This window comes from Saccostrea cucullata, unplaced genomic scaffold (genome assembly GCF_032062105.1).
Source record: "Saccostrea cucullata isolate Sc308-1 unplaced genomic scaffold, CSIRO_AGI_Scuc_v1 ctg297, whole genome shotgun sequence".
NCBI lineage: Eukaryota > Metazoa > Mollusca > Bivalvia > Ostreida > Ostreidae > Saccostrea > Saccostrea cuccullata.
Genome location: NW_026929962.1, coordinates 137,501 through 150,768, shown reverse-complemented (window position 1 = coordinate 150,768; position 13,268 = coordinate 137,501). Strand labels below are relative to the sequence as shown.

The 13,268-nt window shown below is 33.9% G+C and overlaps 1 protein-coding gene across 1 annotated transcript in view; it reads right to left on the bottom strand.

The window, feature by feature from the left end:
- The window catches only part of LOC134282549 (uncharacterized), a 54,449-nt gene that overhangs the window by 15,712 nt on the left and 25,469 nt on the right, over positions 1-13,268 (bottom strand). Inside the window, exons 8-24 of the mRNA XM_062764951.1 lie at positions 10,761-10,884; positions 9,936-10,149; positions 8,210-8,362; positions 6,641-6,989; positions 5,999-6,296; positions 5,698-5,824; positions 5,349-5,573; positions 5,011-5,220; positions 4,620-4,897; positions 4,318-4,468; positions 4,010-4,222; positions 3,747-3,900; positions 3,369-3,619; positions 1,182-1,205; positions 630-827; positions 207-342; positions 64-98 (exon numbers count right to left, since the gene is read on the bottom strand). Coding sequence (XP_062620935.1) covers positions 64-98; positions 207-342; positions 630-827; positions 1,182-1,205; positions 3,369-3,619; positions 3,747-3,900; positions 4,010-4,222; positions 4,318-4,468; positions 4,620-4,897; positions 5,011-5,220; positions 5,349-5,573; positions 5,698-5,824; positions 5,999-6,296; positions 6,641-6,989; positions 8,210-8,362; positions 9,936-10,149; positions 10,761-10,884 — 3,140 coding nt within the window. The remainder of the gene's footprint in view (positions 1-63; positions 99-206; positions 343-629; positions 828-1,181; positions 1,206-3,368; positions 3,620-3,746; positions 3,901-4,009; positions 4,223-4,317; positions 4,469-4,619; positions 4,898-5,010; positions 5,221-5,348; positions 5,574-5,697; positions 5,825-5,998; positions 6,297-6,640; positions 6,990-8,209; positions 8,363-9,935; positions 10,150-10,760; positions 10,885-13,268) is intronic.

Below are 13,268 nucleotides of genomic sequence, written 5' to 3'. Positions count from 1 at the left end.
ACAATACACACGCGTTTCTTGTTGATTTCAAGCATTTGATTGTAATATAAAAGTAACACTTACTAGTTCGTGGTGACTTAAAGTTACATTTTCCACAACTGCAAGCATAAAGACATGAACACGATAACATATAATATGAAATATTAAGGATCCAATGCAAGATAAAGCCGATTTTCCTTCATGCATCTGCGATAAGTATTTCGTACCTGTATGGTCACATGGCTCGCCATCATATACGAATACACCAGTCAGTGGCGAGTTTTCTTTTACGACAGTGACACCATCAGATGTGACTTCCACGTCACCAGCAGACGAGGTTGCAGTTATTGTAACATAATACGTCTGTTACAAACAATATATATGAAAGATATGAAATATAATCTTTTCTATATACATTTTACTTTCATGTCTGATTTTTGGAACTTAAATTTCTTTTTAAAAAAAAAGATTTTATGCTAATTTTCTTTATTCTTCATATTCATAGCTCTGCCAAATCAGTTTTAGTAAGGTTTACACAGAGAACTAAAGCTGTTTTGCAACGAGGTCTGCCTCATACAGAATAGATTTTACTTAGACTCAAATCATTGATTTAATTCGATGTTAGTATAAATTAATATGTAAAATCTTACTTTAAAATTTTGTAGCGCAAGTCCAGTTGCTGTATATGTAGTATTCCTACCAACATCGATTTGTGGAAAAACATCGCCGCCACCTGAAGTTGTACCAGCTCGGATTTTGTAATCCACATCCAGATAGGCGTGGAAAAACCCCGTCCAATGAGCAGAAAGGCTGGAGGATGAGGTTGTAAAATCAATGTCTTCTATATCCTAGAAGATTGGAGAATTAGATTGTAAGTCATGCGTTTTTTACTCTGTACCTGTATTATATGCTTGTTTCCAGAAATGGTGAGGATGACCTATTTTTGATTAAAATCAATTTAGGTAAATCAGAAGGATGTTTTTCGTAAAAGCATCAAATACTTTTTCAGAGAGAGAGAGAGAGAGAGAGAGAGAGAGAGAGAGAAAGAGAGAGGAACAAATTAGGATTATAATTTCTAATTTTCAAAGAAATAATCCATATAAATACTGCACGGCTAAGTATTTATCAACCAATATCTTTAAAATGTATGCTGATGAAAGAATTTCTTTCAAGATTGAACATACTAAGTAATATATACTTACAAGAAATTGCATATTTTCAGCCGACTGAAATAAAAAAAAATATTGCTTTTGAAAATTATATAAAACAATTGTAAGATTTTTAATTTAAAATTACAGTTTCTCATAAAATAAACTGTCTTCATATTATCAACCCGCATGTCACAGTGGTTAAATCGTTTGCTGAACATTCGAAGAGTACGAAGTTAAACCTTATCAGGCTTATATTACGTAGTGGATTCGGTCCCGTGTCGCGGTAGGTGCTGGCAGGAAAACATCCCTCACAGCTCAAAAGCCCTGAGTGCCGATGAAGGACTTAATTTGCAGCCGTCCACCGGAATGTGACAGCATTTTAATGCTAGTGAAAGATTCTTGTGTGGGACATACACTCTCTAATATACTCTGCTAATATATGGTACTTAATTAAATACTGTTTTCCACATATTTTCATAAAAAATATATAATTTGACGTGTCACTACACGTGAATATACATTATAGTCAGAACATCAAGTTTTATACTTTTAAAAAATTGTGGGAAAAAATTCCAAACCTATTTTAATTCTATTTTATATTTGACTTAAAAACTTTCAAAACATCAAAACCATTGTATTACAACGGCGAAGTATACATAAAATTAAGCCTTTATTTTTCTTCCACCGCTTTATTCTTGCATCCACTCTCAATATTAAATCTGGGGAGTTGAAAAGGGGTGCTTTATCAAAAACTAGGTTTTCAAAGAAACGTTTTTCACACTGAGGGCAAATATAGAGCTATAATTCATAATTATGTTCTCCTTTGATGAAAATACAAAAAAGCCATCGTGGCGCAGTGGTTAGCTATAGAGCATCTCATATAGAGACGCGGAGAAAGACACTGATTCCGAAGAAACCGTTTACAGTTCTCTGTCGCAGTAGGTGTTGGCAAAAAAAAAAAAAAAAAATCACGCACTGCTCAATGGTCGCAAGTGTCGAGTATAGGTCAAATATGCAGCTCTCTACTTGCAAAAGTGGTGACGTATCCAGTTCAAATGAGTTAATAATTCCCAAGAGGGACGTTAAACAACTAACGAACAAACAACAAGAGGCCCAGGGGCCACAGCGCTCACCTGAGCACATCGGGCTTGAATTTACTCCCCCCCTCCAGGAGTTCATCATTTGAACAAACTAGAATCTACACTACCTGAGAATGATTCCATATAAATATCACTAATCATAGCTTTGAAGTACTTGAAAAGAAGATTTTAAAAGGTTTCCCTATATATCCCCAAAAACTTGGGGGCCATTTTGGCCCCACCCTAGCCCCGGGGTGCATGATTTGAACAAACTTGAATCTGCACTACCTGAGGATGATTCCACATGAGTTTCATCTTTCCTGGCCCAGTGGTTCTTGAGAAGGATTTTTAAAGATATTTCCTATATATTCCTATGTAAAACCTGGGTCGGCCATTTTGGCCTCACCCTTGCCCCGGGGGTCATAATTTGAACAAATTTGAATCTACACTACCTGAGGATGATTCCACATGAGTTTCATCTTTCCTGGCCCAGTGGTTCTGGAGAAGATTTTTAAAGATATTTCCTATATATTCCTATGTATAACTTGGGTCGGCCATTTTGGCCCCACTCTTGCCCCGGGGGTCATGATTTGAACAAACTTGAATCTACACTAACTGAGGATGATTCCACATGAGTTTCATCTTTCCTGTCCTAGTGGTTCTTGAGAAGAAGATTTTTAAAGATTTTTCTTATATATTCCTATGTAAAACTTGGGTCGGCCATTTTGGCCCCACCCTTGCCCCGGGGGTCATGATTTGAACAAACTTGAATCTACACTACCTGAGGATGCTTCCACATGAGTTTCATCTTTCCTGGCCCAGTGGTTCTGGAGAAGATTTTTTAAAAATGCCATTAATTTTTAACAAATTCATGATTATCTCCCCTTGGAAAAGGGCGTGGCCCTTCATTTGAACAAACTTGAATTCCCTTCATCCAAGGATACTTTGTGCCAAGTTTGGTTGAAATTGGCCCAGTGGTTCTTGAGAAGAAGATGAAAAGTTTACGACGACGACGACGACAACGACAGACGACGGACAAATTTTGATCAGAAAAGCTCACTTGAGCCTTCAGCTAAGGTGAGCTAAAAACTGAAACCTACTCGGAAGAATTTCTTTTTTCATTTTCTTAACTTTAAAACTGGATATGAATCATTCTTACTGTTATGTCCATGACGATGCCCTTGGAGGGGAGTTGAACATTATGTATATAAGGTTCAGATACTCCGTAAGTTGTCAAACCAGCGACATTTTCTGCCTTAATGGTCACATAGTATGTATGGTTACCATGCAAACCCCATTCCACTTCGGATATATTAATGGCTGTACATGTAGGTGGCACTGTCAGTTTACAGACGTCTCCACATTTAAGCTGTACATAGTTGTGTACTTCTGCACCTTTAGGGTGATGTCCTGCCAAAAATAAAGAAATTTAAAGTACACTGTAACTTTTAAAAGATAGAATACACTGTAACGTTTATTTCACATATAAAATTCTAGTATGAGAATGTCATTTTTTTGTAACTAACTATGTTCTCACCAAGTGCGTATTCAAAACTTAAAGGAAATGGATCTTCCGAATCCTCAAATGCGCCTGGGTTCCAAGATGCAATCAGATGTCCATTTGAATGAATGACTTTAATAGCAGGAGTAAAAATAGGTCCTGTTACGTCAACGTAACAAGGTCCAATAAACTGCAATAAGACATTGAAAAAATATAAAATTTATTATTATTTCAGGTAATTAAACTTATTACTGCTTGTATTCAAAAATATATCCTCTACTCTGTTTAATTAGAATTACCTGCAATCCCTCAACATTTGCTTTACTGATTGACTTGATCACAATGTAGAATGGTGTTCCCTCTGGTATGTCTGTGTGCATGATGTGGATACGACGGTGTTGCTTAGTGGATCTAAAGGCCATTATGTCCGGAGCAGAACTTCCGGAGGTTGACGAGAAACCAACTTCATAGTCATGTACGCTGGTGTTGTCAGCTGACCATGTTACTGTTATCTAAAATAAATTAAACATTGTGCTTCCAATTAAAACTTACTGCATGATGAGATTACTGCTATTCAATGTTTGATGTTAATAACTGTATGTCATACATGAGAAGATTTAGCCAATATTGGACTCAGATTGCTTGGTGCTCCAGTGGTATTGAGGCAGAAGATGTTTCCAACTACTTCCACAATTGATCCATTCTTCTCATGTAAAACTGGAAACAACTCTAGTTCAGACACAATTGTTGCCTTATTTCTAAACGAGAAACAAACAACTGTAAGACTATGCTAATGTAAAATTTTGTGAACATTAGTGCATAATTTCATAAGAAATATGTTTAACTTTTGATTTTTTTTGTATTCCAAAGGTGTTTTTTTTTAATTAAAAAAAAATTACTGCAACGCACAAACAATCCAATGTGGGATTCTTGACTAATTTTCGATATCTGTTCTGTTCCAAAATCCAAACTGAAGCTTTTTTGCTGTCCGTTATCAACCCTCCTTTAACGAAGGCTCCTGATATTACTATTTCCTTTACTTTAGGAACTGTCGATGTAACGGTTACCCCGTCCGAGCAAACTGGTTTGGATGGTTCTAGAGCTCTATTATAGGCTACCACACATACGTAATAGGTTCCCTCCGATGATACTACGTGAGATGCATCTGTAGAGTAAGTCTCATTCAGCTTGAATTTAATAAAATATAAACGCAATATAAATATAAAATAAAAACAATAATTATATAGATTTTTAGACATATTATTGCTTTAAGTGCAAACGTGAAGATGAAAAATCATACAAGTAAATTCCCGGAATCCAGTAAAAAGTCATCAGATCCCATGTGGGCAGTATGAAAGGCATACTGGTAAAAAAGAACCCCACTTTCTCTGTCAAAGAATCCATCCCAGTGAGCGTGAAGTGTGGTACTTTGCTGAAAATCTACTTCAGACGTACCTCTGACGCCATCTTGTACTATACCAGTGTGGGGAGGTGATGTATCTATAGTGATCTGATTAAAATATGAAATTTGTTATTATTGACTTGTTTCTCCATAAACCTATATGTTTCATTTTAAAACTGTTTTGAATTGCTTTAAAGTAGGGCTTGAAAGAAAATCATCGATATGTTGAAAATAACCTTTTTGGTCAAGGTTGTTGTCATTAAAGCGTTGTTCGTAGCCTGAATTTCTAGGAAATAGTCCGAATCGTGCAAACCATGATCTTTTCCTTGTATCAGTCCTCCGTGTAATTTGATTTGTGGATGAACTTGGAAATGCTGATGGTAGGCACCCCAGTGATTTGTCTCATAGCAATTTGGTCCTCTGCTATATGTGCTGTATTTCTTCACACATTCTGTCAAGTTCTAACAAGTAAATACGCATCAAAATCAGTAAGATGTTAAACAATTGTCTAATACCAGGGATCTATCTACTAATATACAAATAAACTTAGTATATATACGCCCCTGCTAATATTCAATTATTTACCTTTGCTCCACCTTGTGAAGGTAAGTCCTCGTGACCATGTATGATATCCTTTCCCGTATAATTGTCATGCAACTTCCAATAAATACTTTTCAAACCACTGTGCACATCAAATGCAAGCCATTCAATTCTGAAAATAACAGAGAAATTTGGTTTGCAGTACAATGCAACAATTTATAACCTTTTCACTGCTGTCAATTTTGCTTTGTCATCATCACATTTTATACACATTTTAGTCAAATATAATATATTTTATCATATGCACTATGTTAAGGTATTTCATTTAAGAGCTTATAGTACATACGTCATTTTTGCAAAATCTTCTAGGCTGTGAACGCTGATATTTAATCTGTCTCCTCGTGTTAACCATAAATTCTCGATTTCTGGAGGGGTAGCATCTCGATATACAGTGACTGTTTCGTCCAGTGTTTTATAAAAAATGTCCACAGCACGAACAGTAATGTCGGCCCTATCGCCGTCAGACCAGCGTAGAATGAGATATTCAGATTCATCTTTTATATTACGAACTGATGTAAAGTTTTTGAAATCCTTCACGACGCTGCCGTCGTTTACGGTGTACGATACCAAAAAGTCCACACAGCCTGTTGATAAAACGTATAATTAAAAGTCCAACGAAAATGCGAATACTTTTATGTTATGATAAAAACTTTCCAAAAACCAATTGCAGTACTCATATTGTTTTCATTTAATATGGCATTTTTATTTCTTTACATTCTTTAGCTGTCTCACTTAAATGTTTTAACTTGTATATTATAAACTAGGTACTAGAATGGTAAATAAAAATAACAGTATCTTCTGATCCCCATTTATATTCCTAATGATAAAGCCACGTCCTTTTCAGTACAAAAACGTTTGAAAACTACAGCTTGAATTATTAGAATACAAATAAGATGTGTCCCTCCGATATGAACACCCATAACTTTACCATAAACATTTTGAATCTCATCGACGGTTCGTCTTCCATGATGATCGTCATATTCGTTTTCAATGTTTGGGTAAGGAGTAACAGTTGTAAGCCATCTGTTGTGCTCATGCCTTTCATTTCTGAATCTCTCAGTCCATTTTGCTAAGATAGTGTTGGTGGGTTTGTTTACCCAGACGTAATTTGTAGCGGCGGATGCTGTCTCAATTCTGGTAACTTTTGAAGGTATGAAAGTCACGTTAGATATGTTGTCATAAAACACCAGTTTGCGAGATGTTTTATGATTAGTCGCCTTATCAATTGCAGTAAAATGTATTGCATACATCCCTGGTTCTTTAAATGTCACCTCAGTCTGAAATCAAAAAACAAAACAAAAACAAAACAAGTATTTTAAATGTCACCTCAAAACTGTCTGAAATATATATATATATATATATATATATATATATATATATATATATATATATATATATATATATATATATATATACATTGAATACATATATATATATATATATATATATATATATATATATATATATATATATATATATATATATAAACACAAGTAAACATTACTCACTCCATAAACCGTTGTTTTTTATCGAATCTTTTTACGTATATATTATAAATATAAACATTTCCTGCAAAACTGGATACATCCTCGCCTTTGTTAGAACAGAAGCTATGTTCTCATAGCATAAGAAATAATTGCATAAATATTCAAAGGTCCTTACACAGCAGCAGTGTTATTTATTGTTATTTTTAAAAAAATACTTAAATTGAATGAAATGAAGAATAAAAAAAGTTATTAATACAGAAAAAATTATCTACTTTTCTTAAGGATACTTTTTAAAAGAAAATTCCATTTGCCCTTTCCCGACCGACTCTCTAAAACTTGGCCAACTCAAAACTTTTCAAAATCCAGAAAACAGTGTCAACAAATACACATGTACGTTGAAATTCTTCTTTAAAATAATCCCACCTTATACCTACCGACCCATTTTGTTTTAAAATCCGGATCGGGATAGGGCAAACAAACATATGCATTATTTTGAGGATGGCCTGATGTTTCTTAATTCGTGAAAGGAGTTATTCAAAATTGCTGCAAAATTGGATATACATCAACGGGTTTATGTTTCTTTTGAAGCTCAAAGCAAGAAAAAAACTAATGCTGCATACTAGTACTTTTTAAAAAAATGTCTTTTCGGGGCCTTCGGCCCTCGCAGGGAATGTTTTCTTTAATGTGCTATTTATCTAATACATAAATATTTTTAAATGTTTTCTATGAAATACCGAATTTCATTAAGGATCTAAGATCAAAACAATGTAAAGTTTGATCATGCTCTAAAAAAAATTGATTACAACAAATACAACAATAAGCTCACAAAGGCATTTTCCCGCTTAGATTGACATTGCCGATACCCTGTTTCTAGAAAATGAATTCATTTTCAGATCTTTCCATATAATCTATATAGCTGAGCAACTTAAGGTGCTCTTGGCTTTTATGTCAATATGAAATATCCTATATTAATATATAAATGTGCTTGATATTTTCAAAGAAAATCTTACAAAGGTCGTGTTAAGATAAAGAGTTCCGGTTGTGATTAAGTTTTTTTCTTGTAAAGTCGTTCCCAAGACACTCATTTCATACACTTCATATTCGTACTTCCATAAACCAGAAAGATCATCGTCCCACCCATCCCAAGTCATTGTAACTGTACTCTGAAATAAAGTTATCATAGAAATAAATGAATATGAAATCAATGCTGTTGATAATTATTAAATTTTATTTCATATTATAAATTAATGTTGCAAGGGGCGTTAAACTACAGTTAATCAATTGAGTTTAACTTTCCTCCAAGGAAGGAAAGTTTCGTCGCACAGATCAAAATTCTTTTTTTTTTTTTTTTATTTTGAATCTATATATTTTTCTGAAATGGTTAAAATGTAATATATTCATAAAAGAAAAAGTTGGCTCTGTGATGTTAAATTTTAGATATCACAAATATTGTGTTAATTCTTAGCTTAATTTGGGCTACTCTTTCCTCCAGGATTTTCACATTTATATTTTGCTATATTTTTCAAATATTGTTTAGATGATAGAATTCATGACAGTCAATTTAATTTATAATATAGGACCAGCATAAAACATTTCAATGCGCAAATTAACTCTGTATGCTGCATGTAAAAACAAGAATCTAAACTTAACAATACCGTAAATACCTCGAAAGAAAAAATGAGAATTTTTTTTCTTAAAAAAACCTACTTTTAAAAGACGTAAACATAGGTAGTGACTGTTCCTTCGCCAAGCGCTCGGCACTAGAACTGAGAGTCACGGGTCTTTCGGATATGACTTTAAAAACGTAGGTCCCGTGTCACGGTAGGCGTTGGCACGTTAAAGAACCCTCACTGCTCAATGGCCCTGAGTGCCGAGTATAGGCCTAAATTTGAAGCCCATATGAATGATATTTGTCCATATGAGTGAAAAATTCTCGAGTGGGACGTTAAACAATACACAATCAATCTAAAAAAAGAAACACAAAATATAGTTCCTCACTTTATGATTTCGGTAAGGAAGTTTATCATGGGGTTTACATTGGATATTAAAATAGTAGTTTATTTAGCATTATAGAATAAAAATTTATCATAAAAACTAGAACATTTTGTCGAATTTTTAAAATAGAGGTCATGAAAAATTTCTGCTCAGCAAAAAAGCTTTAGACCGAACCTCTATAAAAATAAAACATCTTTTGGATCCAAAAACATCGTTTAAAGAATAAAATTCCTAAATAAATTGGAATTTAATCGTTTTCTACGACATAAACATGTTATTGTGACCTTCAGCAAATGTTAGAAAATTTCTCAAAATGTAAATAATCTAGAAATTTTTGTTTACATGAACATCTGCATTGCTTGTTTTTGAGCAATTGATAGAAATATTCACGAGAGATTCATTAAAAAAACATACTGTGAATTCCATGATTGTCAATTATGCAAAACTACCATTTAACAAGGTACAATATTATTTTAAGTAAAAAACCCATTTGCCCTTCTGAATAAAAAATGTGCGCATTTCACAAATGTCAAATGATTTTCTGAGCTTTAATCACTAAAGCACAAATCAACAATCACTCCTTACTACTCACATCTTCTGTGTTGCTTTGAATTACAAAGATGTATAGAAAAATGACCAAAAAAAAGTTGGAAAGTTGTAATAAATAATTAAAGTAGTTGCGAGTAAAGCAGTGAAGGAAATGAAATCACAACGTTACTCTTACTATTTCATAAAACATACCTTTTCGGTGAGGTCGGGAACGGTAAGAAACTGTGGACAATTTACTTTATTTTTCATTGCGGTACAGTGGTATGGTTTGACCGTATCCCAGCGATACCTGTAGAAGTGAGTCTTTGTCGTACCACGGTAGGTATACTTGTCTTTCCTGTTGTTGTGTTCTCTGTCGATAATGACTACATACCCTCCGATTGAAGCTTCAGTAGTATATATTAACCTAACAATAAAATTAAATATGCTGTTAATGACTGTGTCTCTTCAAAGAGGGTGTTGGATGAACTCGTGATTTTCTTCTTAATAGATATTCCAGGTGTCGTATTTGAATGACTGTAACGTGTGTATCAATCAATGTTGCAATCTCTTTTTATAACGGTTTTTTTTTTCTGTACACCCTTTAAACAACCCATTGTGTGTCCTCGTTATTAGGGATAACCTTAGCTATTTATTGATTACAATCAAATTTCCTATTTTAGCAATATATTTAAAAATGTAACTGAATTTCATTTTTATGTCCCTATAATTAAAGATTCGGGGGAATAGATTGGTATTGTCCTGTCTGTTTTTCTGTTTGTCCGCAAAAACTTTAACATTGCTCATAATCGACTGTATTGAGACTATGGTTGTCATATTTCACAGATGCATGCATGTGACAAGACCTTTCTTTAGGTACCACCAAATTGGACCTATTGACCGAGACCTTGTAATTTGACACACATTTACACAAAAAGATCAAACTTTTACTTTGGCCATAACTGTTGAACAAGTGGTGATAGGGCTTTCATACTTCACTAACTTTATTTATTAAAGAAAGGGCAGATAGATGCTTACGTATCATTGTGTTTAAAGATGAGACTTGCAGCTAACTGAAACTTTGGACTGCATTTTAATGTCTCAATGGGTGTCTGGTGGGATGGTCCTGGACAATTCGTCGAGAATTCGGTCATCCTTCCATCTAAAAAAAAAATCACACTCTGACAAAAAAGAGGATGTTTCTATTCAGTGTATATTAAAAAACTAATTTTACTTCATAAAATCCTTACATATAAAGACATATAACAGGTTCCAGTAAATGTTCTACCAATTCTCTTCACTCCTACTAAACAGCAATGAAGAGGACACTTTTAAAGAACTGTACAACAATACATTTCAAAAACTGGTATAAAACAGGTGTGGATGCTGAAAAGCTCGACTGAACTCTTAGGAGAAGAAATTTCATGTTACCAAAGTCAACAACAAAAATATGACTTTTCAACACTCAGTACAACCCTAACCCACGATGATTTAAATTCCAGCTTTTTGGGCAGCACACACAGCTACTTCTTCAATAAAAATATAATTTATATACAGTGTACTGGTATTCATATGAAGCAAAGTTTATCTTAAAATCTTATATATGAGAAGGAAAGAAAACAATTTGTGTAGCCTCAACTTGACGTTTAGATATTATCAATTAAAAATAACGCTTATCCATATATCGACTCCATATACCCCAGTGAACTTAAAATAAAAATAACAAAGTTCTGACACATCTGTTCGATATTTTATAAGAAAAATACGATAACAAAATACTTTATGATAAAGGTAATGACTTCAGCTTTTCTATCGTCATATTCCCTGATTAATGTAGCAATATCTACCTTTATCACCAGCATATGGAGTTTATGTCTACCTTTTAAAAAAATTACATGGTAGGTAATGAAAGGTGGGTGTAATGTTGAAAAACTCCCTTCTGATACATTGCTCTTAAGTTTTATTCTAGAAGCTTTTAATGACAAGTTTGTTAACACATCCAATTAAACTGTTTTTAAACAACAGAATGTTTAAAATAAAGCAGCTATGACTCATAGCTGATTTCGTTGTTTCTGGGGGCGATGGAGAGACAATCTATGGGAAAGAGAGAGAGAGAGAGAGAGAGAGAGAGAGAGAGAGAGAGAGAAATATGGTAATCACTATGTAGATTTTAATGCCAGGAAGTGAGATAGTCCGAAATATCTGACGTTTTCCAGGCTCTTTTACGATTTTGATATTTTACGTGCCAGGAAAGCGTCAGAACCGGCTCCATTACTCACCGCCTCCAGCTGGAGGAAACATTTTCGGGTTCATTTTAGATACTTGCAAACCAAATTAAAATTCAAACTCACAAGTTATCAGCACTCTACTACAATACTTCAGTTCTTAACAATATCGTTTTTATGATTCATTATCAGTACAATCGATTAAACATTTTATCACTGTCCAGATTTGTCTTCATGTTGTGCAATTTAAAAAAAAAATCTTTCAAGTCCTGTTTGTAAATGTTGATTGTTGATATGTTGTTTTCATCGATATTTGTGAATACTAGAGGCATTGTGGTGCTATTGATTAATTCTGATTTCGGCATTCAGTTCGGTTCGCAAGTATTGAAAACTCCGGTTGGAGACGGCAAAATATCCTGTTTTTTTATTAAGGTCTTCCGTCTTCAGCGAAAGACCTTCTTGTTTTTCTTAGGTTTCTTTTCCACTATTTTTAAGGTCTTCCGTCTTCACGGAAGACCTTATAGTGATTCTATTGTTTCTTATTATTATTATTTTTTTTTAGACAAAATTTTGTGCAGGCGATTTCTCGTAAACTATTCGGTTGAATTCAATGAAAATTTCAGGAATAATAGCTCACTATATGAATTTTATATAGAATTCCGTTTGTTGGACAATTCGCTACCAGTGACAAGTTATGGACAATTTCCTGATTTTAAAATGCAATTTTGTCTTCGAATGTTCTCGAAAACGGCTCAAGATATTAACTGCAGACTTATTAGAGATGATAGACCATGAGTTATAGATGTGCAATTTTGCCTTCGTTTGCGTCGTCAGTACTTCCGGTCGCTACAGGAAGCGAATTCAAAATGTGCACTTTTCCAACTTTTTTGTTTTTCAATATTTTTCTTTGATATAATTAATGTTAATGACGACCCTACTGGAAAGGTCTTATATATAATTTATTTTAGAATTGATCAATCCACACACTAGATATTTGCATTTAAAAATCTGAAGCGTGTCCAAGATGGCGGGGCGTCTCCGTGAAATCCGCCATTAAGCAAGTCGGGTTCTAGAAGGTCAGCTGAGCGTTTAGATGAACGAAACTTCTACCAAAAAGATTTATGAAATGTAAAGGATTCTATGGATTGCTACGTCGCAATTACGTTACATTGAGTATAGTTTTAATATATGAGATTTCCTCAAACGTCTATTGAAATTGCTTTTGTCTGCATCTCAAAGTAGAATACAACATGACTACAAGTGGAAATACGATGACAACAATCTTTTGTTTTGCACCAGGGAAAACTTATCCTAAACCATG